General features: G+C 36.6%; 1 protein-coding gene across 2 annotated transcripts in view; it reads right to left on the bottom strand.

The window, feature by feature from the left end:
• The window catches only part of AKAP9 (A-kinase anchoring protein 9), a 110,787-nt gene that overhangs the window by 28,308 nt on the left and 62,732 nt on the right, over positions 1–19,747 (bottom strand). For both annotated transcript variants that reach the window (XM_069859607.1, XM_069859608.1), the window contains 6 exons: positions 12,778–12,992; positions 8,666–8,828; positions 5,322–5,534; positions 4,080–4,118; positions 2,661–2,893; positions 122–241 (listed from right to left, as the gene is read on the bottom strand). In XM_069859607.1, the coding sequence (XP_069715708.1) occupies positions 122–241; positions 2,661–2,893; positions 4,080–4,118; positions 5,322–5,534; positions 8,666–8,828; positions 12,778–12,992 (983 nt within the window). The remainder of the gene's footprint in view (positions 1–121; positions 242–2,660; positions 2,894–4,079; positions 4,119–5,321; positions 5,535–8,665; positions 8,829–12,777; positions 12,993–19,747) is intronic.

Below are 19,747 nucleotides of genomic sequence, written 5' to 3'. Positions count from 1 at the left end.
TACTTTCCTCCTTGTAAATGGATGCAGGTTAGCTACACCATAAGATAGCTTCACTACAATATCTTAACAGCTGTCAACGTGTAATTTATATCCATTGAATAGAAGAAGTAAGGTGTGTTACCTCTCTGGTTTGATGTTCATTGACAGGCTGAGTCCTTTGAGGAACCTTAAGCTGTTGTTCCAGCTTCTGTATCTCTTGCTGGAATACGTCCCTCTCATGCTCTCGGTCAATTGCTTGCTCCTGAAAGTTAAGAAACTGTGTGGATACACCATTTGACTTAAAAATCTATCTACATTAAGTACAGTACTATTACTTATTTCTGTTAAAGTGAGGCTGGTAACTGTATGTCAGTATTTTTAAGGGAGAAGAATCTCCTGCAACTACCATTAACAAAACTTCTTTTATTATTTGGTACAACAAATTTAACATTTCCTATTAAAAAATTTGGACAGCATAGATACATCCAATATTATTTCACAAAAATGACAGATTTGTTCCTTCTATTGCAGGTACATGACATGAATGGTAATAAAACGTTATTTTATGACTTATTCTCCTAATTTACGTCTTTGATATGTGTAGCACAAATAAAAAAATTGTTTAAGTCTTGCATTTCAGCTTTACTCCTGACCAGTTACAGTTGCTATATCCCAGTGTGACATTTGGGAAATACATCTTTATATGGTAAATAATGCGCAACTGGTAGCATCCAGTGAAGCATCTCCTTTAAGGTTTATCTGTTTAACAAAGTGGCATTTATCAGATGCATGAAAATAAAGCAGCTTAAGTATCTGATTCAAAGAGGAACACTTCTGTCTAGCAACAAAATATTTTGCAAAACCTCAGAAAACCGAAGTAAAACCACAAACTTTACAAGCTGTAGATTTGAAAAATTCACCTGCTGTTTCAAGGAAACAGCAGAATTCTAATGCTGCTATTACAAACAGCTACTCATCTCAGTAGTCCAGAGCTCTCCAGTTCATGCTATTGATAATCCCAAACCACAATGCATTTATGACTCTGGGACTTGTAATGGAATTTTTACTTCTGAACCATGACCTACTATGGCACACTAGTTTCAGTGAGAAAAATAATCTTGTAACTGAGGAAAATAAAATAAAGCAAATCCATTTGTGCTAAGAAGTATCTTGAAAGATCTCTCATTTAACACTGCTTAGTAACAGATTATACAGAGACAGTGCCAGTGTGTTATACGTATTATGTAAAAAATTATTCCACTCTACTGTTGTTAGCTACAGAGTTAATAGAGAAGTTAAAGAAACAATAGTTTTCTTCCAACAGCAGCACTGGACACTTAATAGGAAGAATACAATGGGGAAATGAGGAGTTGGGGAAGATGGTGTTTGCTGAATATGGGGCAGAGTCTAAAATAAAATTGCAGAGGCAGCCCAAGGCAGTGAGTTGGGTACAACAGACAGCTGCCACTGGCTGGAAGTTGTAGCTTAATATCTGGAGATGGATTCTTGGATATTATAAAGGAAGACTATAAAAGAAACTTAGAGAAACGTTGCTTTCAATTTCCAAGTACAAATAAAGCTGACTTCTTAATTCATACAATCATTAAAAAGTTTAGGTCGGAAGAAACATTTAAAGATCATCTACTCCACTACTCCTGCAGTGAGCAGGAACATCTTCAACAGCATCAGGTTGCTCAAAGCCCCATCCAACCTGACCTAGGATGTTTCCAGATATGGGACATCTACCACCTCTCTAGGCAACCTGTGCCAGTGTTTCACCACCCTCACTGTAAAAAATGTCTTCCTTTTATCTTGTCCAAATCTCCCTTCTTTTAGTTTAAAACCATTACCCCTAGTCCTGTTGCAACAGGCCTTGCTAAAAAGTCTGTCCTCATCTTTCTGATAAGACTCCTTTAAATACTGAAAGACTGCAAGAAGGTGTCCCCAGAGCTTTGTCTTCTCTAGGCTGAACAACTAAAACTCTCAGCCTTTCCTCACAGGAAAGGTACTCCATCCATCTGATAATCTTTGTGGCACTCCTCTGGAACAGCTCCAACAGGTCCATGTCTTTCCAGTTCTGGGGGCTTTAAAGTTGGGAGCCCTCCAGGTGGGGTCTCATGAAAGTGGAAGAGATGGGCAGAATTGCCTCTATCAACCTGCTAGCCACTCTTCTTTTGATGCACAATGCCAGCTCATGTCCAGCTTTCCATCCACCAGTACTCTGAGTCCTCCTCTGCAGGGCAGCTCTCAATCCCTTCATCCCCCAGCCTATGCTGATACTGGGAATTGCCCCACCCAGCCACAAGACCTTGCACAGACTTTAGACTGACTCTAACAGACTTTATTGAAAAACAGGGAAATTCCACAAATTGTTAAAAACAGAGGTCACAAAAATGTGCATTTCCTCATTAGTTTTAGAAGCCTCTCATTATTTTAAACATTTAAGAAGTTATATTTAATATGTTATATTTAGAAATACAGAGCAGTCCTAAGCAAGCATCTCAAAAGAATTTTCAATTTTAGAATGCTGATTAAATACTTGGGCTGGAACCTATAACACTGTTACTGTTGTGTGCCTCTTTATGTTTGCTCAAAATCTGAAAAAAACCCAGCATTTCCCAAAAAAACACTGGTACGATGACCCACCCACCTTCATGGAACTAGCCTTTTGCCATACTTACATCTAGAAATTTTCTTGTTTTCTCAAGTTGCTTCTCCAAAGCCTGGTTTTGTTGCCTTAAGTCCATTAGTTCTGAATTTTTTTCTTGCTCTAGCTCTATGAAACGATTGACCTGTTCTTCCAAGTCTATTTCCAATACTCTCACTTGTTTCTGAAGGTCATCATACTCTTTTTCAGCTTGACGCTGTACTTCAATTTTTTCTTTCATTAGCTTTTCTGTTTCCTCCAGCAATTCTGATTATGATAAAAGCATCACACACTTAGATATGAATACTTAGTGATGTTATGAAGCAAAACCACTCCCCAAGGTATCCATGCTGTACCCTGCAGAATAATGCGAACTGGTTTGGGTTTTTACTATTATTGTTTCTTAGAAAATATATTTTCTTCTGAAAAATAATCAAGATAACCACTAAAGCAATTTCATGTTAAAATTATAATATTTTCATTTTCAGAGGAATGCTAGTGAAGTTGTTTCAGATCAGTTCTCTAAGTTTCCTACAACTTAAGAGGTCTTTGTATAATTAAAAAGAAACGAAAATCCGTGGGTGCAAACTACAGCTAAAGTCAGCACAGGGGTTAACAATGAAGTACGGAAAACCTAATCCTCTTCTCACCACCAGTATCAATAAAATGGGCCTGCTCCCAGACTTCATCATTTAATGTGATACACACAAGTAATTTGAAGGAAACACTGGCAAACCTAGTGAGGTTGCTGGGCAGACAGAGAGGGTTATTACTGTAACTGAAGCTTTGTAAATACCAGTGACTAGGTGGATGTCCAACTTTCAGTCCTCATGCAAAGGCTGGCAAATGTATATAGTAAAGCCCCAAACCACTTTATTAAGACCTTTAAGCCATAGCCCATTGAAGTACATATTAACTAACTGTACAAGCCCCTTGAGGTAAAACCCAAACTGTAAAGTGCAATTACATTTGGATAATATTTGAAACATGATTGATATTTAGACAGAAACAATATAATTAACTTTCATTATAGAAGAAAGATCCTTTAGGCACCATCATCTTACATCATATTTAATAAATTCTCATTTCTAGGCAACCATTAAATATCAATGTAATAGAGTGTGCAGTTAGCAAAATGAATGACTCAACTATATTTGGAAATAAAAAGAAAAAAAAGCTAAAAAAATATACCTCCAATACCATCTATGTATCTGTAATTCACAAGTGAATAAGATGATGGTTATTCATGAATTTGCTTATTGTGCTTAGAAATTGTAGGAAATTTTGTTAGTGACATGTAAAACTGAGCATGAAATAAAACACCAAAGCTGCAGGCCAGTAAGAATTACAAGTAATGTCAGTAAGCCAAAAGCCCAATAATCCTGATTAACAATGTCAGTACGTGTGAGTCTTCCACCCAGTTACAGATTGGCCATGCAACATACAAACACACCTGCTTGGGAAGCTGCATCGACTGCAGCATCTACTAGGCCTAGGAGAATAGAGAGAGAGAAAACAAAAAAAAGAAGCAAAGTAATTCACATGCCAGCTACAGTATTCTTGTGGTGCAACAATGTAAGAGAAAATGAAGCCAAAGATAGAGGTGGCATTTAATGACAAAGTTGTTGTGATAACTTAGGAAATGTAGGAAGTTATTTTGGTATGCATGAGAGAAGTACCTACACAGATTTACAGAACTCATAGTCGTTATACATGAAAATAAATTTAAAATACTTAGAAATCTAAAACATATAGCAAATAACAAAACTGAAGTCATGAACAAAGGTCATCTTCACTATAAAGCAGGAAGCAACAGGTTGTCCTTATAACTTCATTGTTACATAAAGTGGAGGCAGGAAACTGCAAGTACATACCAAGATGTGTAATTCTAAAACCAGCAACATTATAAATAGTCATAAAGTTTTAGAAATTAAATAAAACTGTAATTTCATCCTGCTATTTACAATTCAGCACTGCAGTCCTTGAAAGATTAGTACTTCTTAAAATACCTTTGTTCTAATTTTCTTCCCTCCTCAAACATAAAATATTAATTAATTAAAGAAAGAATTAAAAGACATATTTACTTTATGAATGTAAATACTTTTTTTTCTTGAGTAAGCAGTGAGTTAGATTACATTGACATGGTATTTATCTGCAATCTTTACCATCAGTGTTAAAAGTTTTCATTCCTGGTGGATAACAGGCTTTCCTTATCATACAACCTTTGTGCCATTCTTCCCCAGTAGAAGAATTTGTTAGAAAAGTATATCTTCTGTGTCTAAAATGGACATCATGTGTAGTTCAGTCATATTCTGGTAGGTATGCCTGCTAGTCACTCTAAAACTCTGCTTGGAAAGTATTTAGTCCAGTATTTTTATCCATAGGTGCTAACTTCAAGATATTCAATTTCCAGCAATAACAAAAAAAAAAAAAAAAAGAGATGGTCACAGGTATGAGTTCTCTGCTGGCTTAAACAACAACTGTGATTGTTCAACACTTGTGAAAATTCAGTCAATTTTTGTTTAAATATCAAGAAAAGTTATCATGCTAGGCATCAGGTTCGAAAACAACACATTTTGCCCTATCACATTTCACTAATGATGGAAAAGGAGAGGGAGAACCTTCACAAAGATAACTTATTATTTTATTTGAAAGTACAAGAAAGTCTCATAGAAAAATTGTGAAAAATACATACGCTGCTCTACTGGCCCCGCATCTGCTCTCATGGCATCCTTCTGTCTGGAGAGTAACTCCTTTTCTTCCCGGATCTGCTGCTGTTCAGCCTCTAATTCCTGCAATTTGTTACCTGTACACAGTAGTTCTTGCTCAAGATGGCCAATTACATCTATTTTTTCCTGAAGCTGTTTTTCCAGAAATACTTTTTCATCTGCATAACCATCAATAAGGCCTGTAGAACATTAATTTTTGAGCAGATTTAATACACAATAAAGAACAATATGAATTTTTTGCATGGTGGTCACACGCATATTAGATACTCAGCACCCAAAAACTTGTACTACAGTTCTTGCTGTTCTTCCATGACAAGCAAATTACAGGAAGGATAGCACAAGATCAAATATAACTCTTAATTTTTTTCTCAGTGCAAGACCTCAGGAGCAAACAGGAACTCCAAAGAGAAGGAAAAATAAGTGTGTAATGAACACAGGAGAAATAAAAATTTTCCAATAAATTCAGGTGCTGTTTTAGGTGCCTCAAAACACTGTCTGACCTCAAACCACAGTTTCTGTAAGATCCTGGATTTCCTGTAGTTCATGTATAATATAGATGCCTCCAGCTTCATAAGGCAAAAGAACACACAGGTGTCCATGGTTAGCACCTGAACCATTTCTAAAAGCCTTGTAACAGCTAACATCTAAGAAAAAGTATAAATCGGTAGTCTTGAGCCAGTATTGAAATGCATTTTACTCTGGCTTGAGAATATTGGAAAACTAAAAACGTTTCCATTTGTTATCAATGTAGATGAAGTAAAACCTCTGTGAGCACTTAGCTCCATACCAGAGGAAAGCTATCAAGAAGAAAATTAAGTAACGGTGGTCTTTACATATTCAGTCTTTTTCAATCTTTTTTTTTTTTCTTTTTTCCAATCTTTTTTTCAATAGAGCTGGACTCACAGAGGACACAGCCGCATAGAGGGACTGGCTGCAAACATAAGATACTGAACTAGAAATGTCATTAACAGCACTTAAAAAAATTGAGACAGTATGAATTCTAGTAGCTATTCCCATCATACCAGATGCTGTTGAGGGCATTCCCAGGTTACATGCACACACCCACCAAAAAGGTATGTACAATGAAAATGTCTGCTAAGATCATGTGGTATTTACTTTTGCCTTTTTTTTTTTCCTTTTATAAGAGATGTAATGACAGTTGTCAGAGTTCAGTGAACAAATTGGCATTAGCTTTTCTATCACATTAGATAAGTCATATCTGACATCGCTAAAAGATTAGAGGTTTGAAAATGACTCAGCCACAGCAGTTTTTGGGGTAAGAAAGAAATGATCAAAAATGACACATCTTATCTCCAGAGTGAGCACGATCAGTTGTATAATGAACCAAGACATTGTTCTCCATACCTATCAAAGGAATTTAGTAAGAGAATGTTGCTTGGCTTTGTCAGAGTATGCTCACAACACAGCTCAATGAGCAGAAGAAATTAAAGGAAAACAGTTCTACGGCGGTTTTTTTTTGTTATATCAACACCAAAAAAAAGGTACCTGTCATTTATAAGTGCATTAATTTCAGAAGCTCACAGAAAAAAATGGATGAAAAATGATTAAATTAATTCAGGAATTCTAAAGCATTAAAGCAGTAAGAAGGTCAAATTAGCAAAAGACTGAACTGAATTAAATCAAATCTCTATATGTGACATAAATCTACACTATGACAAACTCCTACCATTAAAAAACTTAACACAAACATCTCTGCTTTGTCTTAATGTATTATCCTATTTTACTTTATTATTGAAGATCCGTGAACAAATATTCAGTCAAGACAAAAATATCCTCCAAGGAAAGGAGCAACAGACATAAAAGCTCCCTACATTCTGAAATTCATCAATTCTAACAGTGTTCTAACTCCATCAGTGCAAGAGCGCATCTATATTTTGGTGGAAGATTTCACCTTTTTCAAACGTTAAGATATGTTCCATATAAGGTTTTTTTTTACTCAATTTAGTATTTAAAAAAAACCAATAATGTCTCTTTCAGATTTGAATCTATTCCCTCCAAAATCAAGTTTTGCTAAAGCTATTGGAATGCTGCAGCCAGTAATAGTGCTGTTGACACAGAACAGGTATGCTGTGTGAACTCACAGGTTACCAATTGTTCCTTGGACCATATTTTAGACACATAGCTTTGAAACCTGCACTTATTTTCAAGCTATATGTATCCCAGCTATTACTAGTGTGTGAACTCATGTTGGATTATACGTCTGTGAAAAAAAGGAGAGGAAGGCTGGCAAGGCAGCATTCTCCAGGAATAGTACTTGGCTATGAAAGTAACTCCATGCTCCCACTTTGAAACAGAGAAGTCTGCTGAACTTCAGAACGCATCAAAATATCCTTCTGCTTACTACTCCAGAGATCCCATCGTTAAGGGTGAATGGTGTCTGTATCTTTTCCAGATGCTAATTACAAACAGATAATGGTAGAAATGCTGTGCGGAAACAAAACATTCAGCTACCGAAACAGTAAAGCTGCTTCTAAAGAACAAATTACGAGTATGTGAGATTTGAGCATACTTTCCTGAGATCAAAAAAAGATTATTACATTTCCCTTTTTTGTAATACTCTGCAATTTTTAATTCCTTCCTGAACGCAGTTGCAAATACACTTAAAAAGAGCATTTCAAACAGAGTGCAAATTCAAACACATTACAACTATATCATCAAACTCAGAGTGGAGATTCTACATTCTTATCCATGTTTGGGTGGAATTAAGCCAAGGCCAAGAGGCAACAGGTGCAAACTGCAATATGGGAAACTGCATTTCAACATAAGAAAACAAAAAGCTGCCCTCTTGGGTATTTTTGTTTCTTTTCTCCTCTCTGATGATGGTCAAATACTGGAACAGCCTGCTCAGAGAGGTCATGGACATTCAAAACTTGCCAACCTAGTGGCTGGTAACCTGCTATACCTGACGCTACTTAGAACTCTGTTGGAACAGATAATCTCCAGAGACACCTTCCAGCCTCAACTATTTCTGATTCCATGATTCTAATATTTAAGCTTGTCTGAACAGACATGTTATGATGAAATAAATTAATTTTTAGGATAATAACACATATCCAATTGTCTTTTTTTTTTTTAAATAAGTCAGACAATCAAAAATGAGATAAAGTTGGGAAACAGAACTGCAGTGTAGTTAATGTTGGAAGAGTCCTCTGGATGTCATCTTGTCCATAACTATCCAGAAGTCTAAATTATAAAATTTGCAAAGAAGTGGATCTAATTTGCAATTTCTTTTCCCAATTAATAAGCAAGTGAATGCAAAGTTCAACAACTCATCAAAGAAGCTACTCACCTTCAGCTTTACTAAGCTCCAAAGCCAACTGCTCTCTGGCTTTGGTTTCTTCATTAAGACGTTCTTGCAGTTCTTCCTGATACTTGATAAATTCTGTGGCCTCTTGTTGCTTTTTAAAGGACTCTCGCACAAGTTCTGTCTGAGTAATTTTAGCATGTTCAAGCTACCACAGGAAAAAAATTACAGGAGTTAGACAAACCAAAGGTTTTCTGATAAATAACTACTTTATTACTCCTATTTAATCAGCAGTTGCTTTCCAGGGTGATAACTTCATAACTTCACTGGACTTATGATAAGATCTTTACTGAACATTTGCAGGCTATAATAGGAAGACTGACTTAGTACAAAAGTCTAAGCAAATAGATAGGCTTTGTCAGTACAGCGAACTCAATGAGCCACCTGGCTAAATGCAAGTCTTCGTTCCTGTAACTCCTGGTTTATGAGTTTACACTAGATCCACCTTTATTTATGTATGAGCTTTGTGCTGAATACAAGTAAGCCATCACCCACCACACACTTAGAATGGCTAAAAGCCATTTCATGAAACTGGCAGAAGTTCAGATGTTTATTGACATGAGCGGTGTTTCATCTCTTTCTCTCCCTAAGGTGAAGGTAAATGAGAATATCAGGAAAATGTGAATTTTGACTGTACTGTGTTTTCAGCCAACAAGGCAGTAAAACAATGATTCTTTCAGCATTTTTTTCAGCCTTTTTTTTTTCTTTGCTTGTCTAATGTGCTAATATTTAATGTGTACTACCACAGATGTAGTGCAATCTCACTACATTATTAACCTACACTACTGGAAACCCAACACTAAAATGTATAAAACTATACTTACAGTCCACTTCAGACGTAACCAAAATTATAATTTAAAAACGAATTAAACTTACAATTACAAAAGCAAAATAGTAAGGAAGGAGCCTTACTCTAACGTTAGGAGTTTTGAACACAATGTTCATCAAATGTAGCAGCACACTGGAGTCAACTACTGAGCTTCTCAACTGTTAACATTTACAGACTATGTCCACCTCTGAAGGACACAAAAACTGTCAGAGTGCATGAGTTCTTAGTGTGGCTTATATTCAAAATAAGACAACTTATTTTGAATAAGAACAACTACATAAAAGGAAATAACACACATTTCCTGCTCCACTCCCCTTTTTTAATTTCCTTCTGTAATACTAGGGATACTGGCAGATACTTGAATGATAGTAACATTCACAGCTTTGCTACAGTTTCTATAAACATATTATTTCTCTCAATTTCTTAAAAAATAAGATGTCGGGCTAAGTTCATGAAATGATCCACTTATAAATAAAACTACACCTCAAAAAGAATGTTTAAGTGATCAATACATTGTCTTCTGTAATACACCGAATTCAAAGGCTCGATTTCTTTTCAACAATATTCCTTTTTACATAGACATCGTTACTCTGAAATATTTATTCTGACAGGAGTTAAAGAAAGGTATAAATACTGCAGCTGAAAATCTGAATTGGTTTGAGATATTTTAAAAAATCACAGACTATTCTTACTTTAGTATTACATTTTTAGGTGCTTAATGGAAGACCCATCTCAGATAAAAGGAAACTTATGATAGGTTTACTGTGCAGAGACAGCTTACTCAAATGCATCAACTACTCCAACTAAAACTCAGAATAAAAATTATTCAATAATAATAATAACAACTCAATGTATTATCAAAAATATCAAAGGGCAAACCCCAGAAAACCCACAAACATAAACAGGAATTTTTCAAGAACAAAAATTTCTCCATGGCATTACTGGAAGATATTACCAAGATTGTGATAATTAATGTTACTTGTCAGGATAAGAAAGCTATAAAGGAACAATCTTAACTGACTAAAGCCTCTTCACTTATAAATTATTCATAATGAGAAAAATGTAATAAGTATCACTCAAGTGCTCTAAAATGAGATTTCAAATCTCTATAATTCAATTTATTTCTGTGTCTGCAAAATCTCTTTTGTTAGAAATGAACAGTAAGAATTGTATAATCAAAGCTTTTTCAGTGCCGAATAAAAATTGTACAAGAGAAAAGCTTGTCAGCAGTACATAATAATTTTAATGACAGAGACAAGTATATATCATTCTTCACAGCATACTCTTCTACTTAAGCTGCTTTAAAATAAAATTTCTTTTAAAAATATTTATACTTACTGAATAGGGAGGTGTAGGCAAGGAGATTTTAGAGACAACTTTTAAAAGGTGCCCCCGTTTTTTGTGGCTGAAGTGGAAAATTGAAGTATTTACAACTACAGAATTATTCTCATCCAAGCGTTCAGTGAAAGGAAAAGGATATGGTAAAGGCACACGAGATTCAACCTCGTACGTATCTTCTTCTTGGCCTTCAGTCCACAAACCACTGAACAGATTAGATGCCCAGTAGGTGCGGTAAGAATCCATCCCCAAAAATATTGCTGTTACTGTCTTCTCAGCCGTCACGTGGGTACTCTGCACTAGCTAGGTTGGTTTTAGAAATTTCTAACAGGCATTTGTAACAGAACACATACATTTAACAGTCTGAAGACATATATCAGCGCTGTCTGTGACAAACCTACTCAGAACCAGCAGGAAGCTTCTGATCACATTCTCAGAGTAATTCAGGAGCAGAACAATCCAAAACAGAAAGAGGTGCAAGAAAACTTTGTATGGTCACTCCTAAAAATCCTTCTTAGAGAGGTTTCACATGAAAAAACAAGAGAAATTTTCCAATAGCAGCTGGCCGGTAATTTCCAAGGTAAGGAAGCATAATTTTTTTACCCGAACAGGTATGCTGCAGCAGACAAGCAAGCTAGCAGAACAGAAACTAAAATTGATTTTCTATCTCCACTACAGCAAATAAAAGAGAAATACAATATGTCACTGTTTGCGTCCATTCTTGATCCTGGTGTTAATTCAACAGGAAGAAAATTCTGAAACTCTGCTACTTTAAAGGCTTCCTGTAAGGTTCTCCCAACTGAAAGAGTTCAGGGGAGTGGCCTGATTTATTTACCTATACATAACATCAGCAGGTGGAATTTGGATTCATACATCCACTACACACCTTGTCTGAAAAGATTCAAACTGCACTCCAGTTTTGAAACTGTGCGTTCAGACAGGTCTCAAATTGTTACTCTGAAGATTCTGCCACGTTTCTCTCACTCTCTTAAGTTTATTTTAAGATATGGGTACATGAATGTATGCACAACACAACTGATTAAGAGGAAAAGTTAAAAATTCTTTCTCAAAAAGCCAAACACCTCTTCTAAATTGAATTCATGCTTAAACAAAAGAGAGCTGCTGCAGAATGAGGTTGCAAATAAATGCAATGCAGAACCCATTTTCAAGACTCACCAGACTGAGTTACTGAAGACAGGCTGACTTATAAAAAGTTACAGTGAGATAACAGGGTATTTACTTAAGACTCTTTCAAACTGAGATGTAGATCATCTAAATGTAAAGCACATGATATAAGCAGTGTGATTTGAACTGAGCTGGGTATGTATCTCTCATCTCATTTAACACGGAAATATCCAGAGGGCATCTAACATGTCACCACACAAAGCAGCCCTTGCAGTGCCCAGACACTGCCTCGTTTTCTGAGACTATTCATGAATCACAAATACCAGAAAGCTGGCATACAGACTCCTTTTCTAATAGCAAGGCGGATAGGTGTTTAGCTTGCCATGTTTTAATCGCAGTTGGAAGAAACAGTAGTAGACTCCACCTTCTTGGCTAGTCAACCAAAATGCCTGTCTAGCACTGAACACAGCTCCCCTTAATCTTCCCTCTTCATAAGGGCCAGCTCAATGTGCTGTGACACCTCCTGTCTCATCTCTGGATTGCTGCAGAATGCAGATGACCCATATGAGCAATGAAAGACTGCCCTAGATTGATAAACATGCCCAAATTCTGATTTCCTCTGCAGCCCAAAGCAGATTTCTAACACAAATCATGCAGATTTTTTTTTAGGCATAGGCACCTGAACTATCGTTTCAGCTTTCAAAATAAGCCTACAGATTTTAGGCTTATAAAAACATATTAATGAGAAAGATAAAAAAAAAAAGAGACACGGAATTCAAAATGCTTCACTATTAGATTAGCCTACCTGATTTGAAGTTTCATTGATAGCTTCCAGAAGTTTTTCTACAGCCGCTTGTAGTCGAGAACTAATGTTCAGAAAGAGTTCTTCATTTTCAGGATCAATTTCCACTCCACTTTCTGCAAGATGTTGGCTCAGTAGCCCTTCTTCATCCATTGCTCCTGACCACATGTTAATATCATCATCTCCCACATTACTACCATGGTATGAGGGACAGGACTCTGGAAAAACAATGGTTATCTTTTCACACAGATCCTTTGCTCTTCAAAACATGAGAAACTGTACATGTGAGTTATGACTGGAAAGACAAGTCATAAAACTATTAAAATATTTGTACTGGTCACAAAGACAGAAAGGGAAATACTGCACACTAAAACTTACACAAACATGGTACACAATGTGTTAACTAAAAACAAGAAGAGAAAAGGAGATACTAACAGAGAATATTTTAGACGTCCTTTCAGTCTGCTCATGGGCTCTAAGGGTCATCTTCAAACCTTTGTTACTGTCAGTGACCCTCACTACTTTAAAAAACTTCCAATAATGACTTGCAAGATTGTCTTGAAAATATCAGATAACCCTCCCAGCCAGACTGTCAGTCCTGTTTCACCAATGCCTGGCTGTGTTGGTGTGCATTAACACAAAACTGTTCAAGATCACAATTCAAAAGCACAGACTCAAGTGAGTAAAGACACGCATGTAATTCAGACAATTTCTCTGGACAAACAGACTGGACTACAGCACATCAAAATTCAGCTTTACTATTAGTGAACTGAAAATTTACTGAAATGGGTAGCTGAACAAATCAAATACAGCGCAGAGGGACTGTAACTGTCCCTACTGATGGGCCACTTGGCATCTTCCTGTTCCTCAATCTTCCTGAGGTCTGACTCAGTTTAAGAGCATCATCCATTCTGTCTGAAAAGCAGGAGACAAAGTCTGCCTCTGGCATTAATTTGATAGTAATTCAGTTAGAAAACAGTACATTTGCCATATTTAGAATTCAGAGCTGTACCTAAGCAACACAAGTGAAAGTTAACTGCTGAGATGTTTTAAGATCACACTTTCAGTATGAAATAACAATACAATAGCACATAGCAACAGTCGATAACCATTGTTGATATCATGTTTTAAAAACGTGTTCTGTCATTAGGCTGCTAGATTTGAAATCTCAGAAATAAATGCCATTGTGGAAAGTTGTGGGTTTTTTTTTAATTACAGTTTATTTTAATGTAATTTATTCTAAAATATATTTAAAATAAAATAAAAATACCTTATTTTTGGGAAGCAGCACTGACTAAAAGAGTTAAGAATAGTCAAAGCCTGTTTAGCAATAACATTGCAATACTGTGGAATGTTTGAATTTAAGTTCCTAGTTACTCCATGAATTGTGACTGCTTAATTGGAACAGTTTGTTTAGTTACTAACATGGAAATGAAATTATAATAGGTCGCCTTTGAAAATTTAGTTAGTACTCACTGGATACAATTTCCTTATCCTTGCTTTTGCCTCTACACCAGGCATGTAAATAACATGAGAATTACAAGTCCTCTTGTTGATGTCAACTGAATGTATCAAGAAAGTCAGACTCTAGTTTTCAAGTTTGTTTTCAGTTTTTCTTTAAATGAGTTTCAACATGATTAACCATCTGGTTTACTTACTATACTTCTATACCTGCAAACGTTGTGATAACAACCCATCTACACATTTATTTCATTATGGATGCAGCTGTATATATGACCCATATACAACAAACTAATCTACACACATTTTAATTTTGAGATGTTTTGTTTACTTTATAATTGCTAAGATTTTTTAAATGCCGATGCATTTAGCAATTTTTTTCTAGTTGTATCATTACTGTTTCATATCTCCTTTTAGATATGTGAAATACATTTTACAACATCTTTTCCCACTCCAAAGGGAAAAAACAGAAGCACATTATATGCATGAATGAAATGAATAACCAGATGAATAGAATACACATTCACATGGCACCTTTCATCTACACAGGATTTCAAAGCACTTTTGAATACTGCACTTCGGAACTTCAGTCACAGACAGCCGTAGTGGAGCCACCCTAGCAGTGGCTGGCAGTGACTTTCTGCCAGCACACTAGACGTTTCGAATGGGTTTGTACAGCATCAAGGCTTTCCCATAACACCCTAATATTCCACCCCACTGTTGTGTAAGGAAGGCTGCAAAATAAACAATTTCATATTTTTTATTCAATAGCTTTCTGATTTCTCACCACCCAAATTTGGGTTGGATCTGGGTGTCTCAAAATATCAATTGCGATGCAGAAGCTTTAATATCCTCAGAGTAGAAAGGTCCTTCATTTAAGATGGACATCCAGCAGCATAGGTATTTCCGAATGCTGTGCCAAAGAACCAGTTAACTACTGAGTTGAAGGAAAATGTATTCCCTACTGAGCCACCAACACACTTACTGCAGCACCTGATGCTCTTTGGAGGCCACCCATCTTAAGTACTGACCAGGTAAGACCCTGCTTAGCTTCACAGATCTCACAAAATAAAAGCCCATAGTACAGTAGCACAGCTATAAACAAGATAAAACAATGACATATTAGTTATTGCACAATCCAACTCATTCTTGATGGAGTACGAATTATCTATGTAACATTCCTGTTTTCCCACTCAAGACCATAATTCATGTCCTATAACCCTTACACTTCAGTAAATTCTTCGCTTGAGAAGTACAGGCGAACTGTGCAATGATAAGCATATGCCCAATAACTATACTAAATAACTGCAGAAATGCACAGTCTGTTGCAAAATCATCTGAACTTCTGGCTGTCTGGAAATTTTATAAAACTTATGCCCGCTCAGGACATAATCTTTTAAAAGCCAGGTCTCGAATATGTCTCTTACATTAATAGCATCACTAATATTACTACTACTTCTTGCCAGGGGCCAGAAAAGTACAATTTGGCCTCCAAGAACTCATGACAAGACTTTAAACTCCTGTTTTGCTTATGTCAGGTATTTTGCAATTTGCTTCCATTTCTGCTGAATAAATGCAAAATAAATCAATGCTATTTTGTTATATGAAAAATCTCAGTAAAAAAATCATAATTTACCAGAAATGTAAGTATAAAAAAATGAGGAAAGAAAAACAGAGCTGTCACCCAAAGTATGATTTGGCACATGGAAACTTTACTATACTCAAAGATATAAAAGGAAAATGTATCAAAATCATGAATTACCTGTAATGATTCTGTTTATACTGTAGGCCTGGCAACTCAAATAGAAAAATCAATGGCAAATAATAAATGTGGATGCCCATGTTATAATTTCTACAAAGTAGCACTTAAGAAAAGGAGTTCATGTGAGATGTCTTCCTAACTGGAAATCGAAAAATCTTTGTACCTTTTTCATCTGAAAATGGTCTTAGTACACATCTTCCGAGAAGATTTTCAGTGGTGGAAGCAAGAAATAGAATTGTTGTCAAGTCTTATTAACTGCCCCTAGCAGCTGAATGTCTAACCCCCATTTTACCAATCCTTATAATGCTGTTCAATCTCCCATCCCAACAGAACTAAACCCAAATTCTCTACTCCCCAATTTTCGTTTTCAGTCGACACAAAATAATACGTAGAATATAACTGGCCCAAGTAAAAATGTTTTCTTCTTGTGTAAACTCCTTGTAACAAAAACCCCAAACTAGCAAAGGTTTATACCGTTTCCTTTGCCAAAAACGCTGCAGTTCAGCAAGTCAGATGTCATGGCCCACTAAATCTTAATGAAAGTGTTTAATTATACAGTGCTTATTCAGAAGTTTCACATATAGCAGTTGCTTATGAGCTGCTAACTGACATTTATGAAGCAATACATATTTTGCATCATGTCAAATCACTACCTCAGTTAACTCCTGCAATTCCACTTTGTGAAATTATTAGGGGTGACAAGATGAAAACAAAAAAATAAGCAGGCAGTTCAGCGTAAAAAGCTATTTACTACCTTGTTCATGGTAAACTGCTTGGAAACAAGGAGCTCAGAAAGCAGGTAAGAGGGTGCCATAACTACACAAGCTTCTCCAGAGTAACCTGCATTACTGCAGTCCCTCTACCCAAGGTACGAAAGCCTGGTGGCTCTGTCACAATGATTCCTGGCCCAAATCTCCAGATGTAATTAACTCACCAGATAACTTTGCACAAATGCTGTTCACTTCCAATGATACCTTTTATGACTGAAATTTGAACTTTACTTGCTCTGCTAGAAATAAGATCCTGCGTTAGCCAATAACCTAGGCAAGGTTCTAGATAAGCCTCTATATGCTCTACAAACCAGGTAACCTTAACAACTGAGTTTTTTTAAATGCTGAAACTCAGCAAAACCAGTAAGCTGAGTTTTCCTTGTCAATAAATATGGATTACATTCAGAAGGTCAGAGAGAATTCACTTAATTGAACATGTTATTTTTTTCTATTTTATTACTAGATTTATTTTTTTTTGGTAGAAATTTCCTAAGTAATTAAAAAGGAAGATCTGTTTGGCTAGGTATTACAAAACGCAATAACACATAAAGGCTAAAGTAAAAAGAAGTGTCTATCTATTTCTTACTTCCAGAAAACAATAGGGAAAAAATTTTAAAAGCTTACATCCTCTAAGGTCCTTCAGTGGAATGAAATGAATTAACAACAGTCCTGTTGCTGAAAACACTAATAGAATTTGTCACCTAATTCCATTTGAAGAAGGATCAAATACTTCAGCTGATGAAACAGTATGACTGCTACAGTGGCTGCCTGACCTCAGTGGCAGAACTACACACACAGCCAGGATGCTGCTGTATCATTCTGAAAGGTCGAAAAAGAGAGCCGTGAATGCAACATCAGAGATGGATTACAGACTATACGTTCACCCATCATAGCAACTGTAAGCTTGCATTTTCTTTAATCCTCTCCCTTTTCTTTGGTTTCTCTTCCTTTAACCATTATCTCTGAATGTAAGGAAACATGCAAAAAAGAATACTGGAATAAAGAACCGGTATGTGGACAACTGGAATGTTGCTCTATACCAAGAAGGAGCATTACAAAGCATTATTGCTTTGTTACAGAATAGTGAAAGTTTACATGCCTTTTCCAAATATCCTAACAGCAAACGCAGGAGTTAGAAATCAGCCTTCACTAGCAGAATGGAATAGAGTTCTCTTCTATTTAAGAGAGTACTTTCATCAGAAGACTTCACAAGAAATTAACAATACATTCCAATTACAGGGCCTGCTGTGTGTTTAGACTGCAGTATTATGAAAGCCAGGCATGAATCTATATTGCAGCCACTCAAAATACCAAATAAATGTACTTTACCTGAGTTTTTCTACATATATGTAATGCAAACAATCCATATGAAGAACAGTTAATGACAATAGTAAGTAACAAATGCAACTATACACATTGTTGTGCAGGAGAAGGCAGAAAGCTAACGCATGAGCTGTGCACTGTATGTGCTTGTGCAAAGCAGGCCCTTAAGAGTAGCAAAGGGCAACAATCGCGTATTAGCACTTTGTACATACGGTTATTACCTGAGAAAAGGGAGTAATAGTCTCAGCAAATGAGAATGAGGGAAAAATGTAACAGTGCACATTCTGTGAATAGGCATGATATAACAATGGACTTGGTGCAGCGAATACACTAAGCAATACATGTTAGTGTGACAACCTGTGATCACTGCTTTCAAAACCTGTACACGTTTTTGTTTTGTTTGGCAATGTAATTTGTGGAAATCCCAATACCTTTTACCACCTCTGACTATACAATCTGAACACAAAGAATACAAACCATATTTATACATTGCTGGTTTTAGTATAGAAAACTTATTTAAAACGCAATTTTCATAAAATTTAAGACTAGCTCAGAATACAGAAGGAGGTAGTGGGGTGAGACCGCTCCTCGAATACTGTGTTCAGTTCTGGGCCCCTCACCACAAGAAGGATGTTGAGGCTCTGGAGAGAGTCCAGAGAAGAGCAACAAAGCTGGTGAAAGGGCTGGAGAACAGGCCTTATGAGGAGCGGCTGAGAGAGCTGGGGTTGTTTAGCCTGGAGAAGAGGAGGCTGAGGGGTGACCTCATTGCTCTCTACAACTACCTGAAAGGACGTTGTAGAGAGGAGGGTGCTGGCCTCTTCTCCCAAGTGACAGGGGACAGGACAAGAGGGAATGGCCTCAAGCTCCGCCAGGGGAGGTTTAGGCTAGACGTTAGGAAAAAATTCTTTACAGAAAGGGTCATTGGGCACTGGAACAGGCTGCCCAGGGAGGTGGTTGAGTCACCTTCCCTGGAGGTGTTTAAGGCATGGGTGGACGAGGTGCTGAGGGATATGGTTTAGTGTTTGCTAGGAACGGTTGGACTCGGTGATCCGGTGGGTCTCTTCCAACCTGGTTATTCTGTGATTCTGTGATTCTGTGAAACTCTGAGCCTGGTCATTGCTCCTTCTACCATTTGGCTAGGATACTGTGAGGAAAACAGTTCCCAGTGGTCAGACACTTGCACATGCTTTAATATAAGCAAAGTCTATTTGTTTCCCACCCCCAAAGTAAAGTCCAAGAATACTTCATTTGAAAGAAGTGATTCCTTCAATTGTAGCAGCAGATGTTCTCAATCTTTACGGTCTCATGGACAAGTATCAAAAATTAAGGCCAAAAGCTTAGTTGCCAATCTAAAATTTGGGGAAAAAGACAAAGCCACAAAAGTCTGATTTTTCCAAAGAATAATTTCCCTCACAATTATATACAGTGAAATGTGGAGAAAACAAAATTTATGAGATTTGGTTAATGAAACAGGAGTACAAGCATAAAAGTGCTGTCAACTTGGAAAGTGGAAGAGGCTGCAGCTGCATACATTTCACTGCAGATAACCTTTTGAGTAATTAACTGAGAGAGATTCCATTGTGCTACAAAGTCATACATCCTTTCTTAACTTGCCCCAAGGCTTCATGTGACCTATATTTAATGCCAGAGGGAAACA

This window comes from Phaenicophaeus curvirostris, chromosome 6 (genome assembly GCF_032191515.1).
Source record: "Phaenicophaeus curvirostris isolate KB17595 chromosome 6, BPBGC_Pcur_1.0, whole genome shotgun sequence".
NCBI classification, from domain to species: Eukaryota; Metazoa; Chordata; class Aves; order Cuculiformes; family Cuculidae; genus Phaenicophaeus; species Phaenicophaeus curvirostris.
This window is presented reverse-complemented; position numbering and strand designations above follow the sequence as displayed.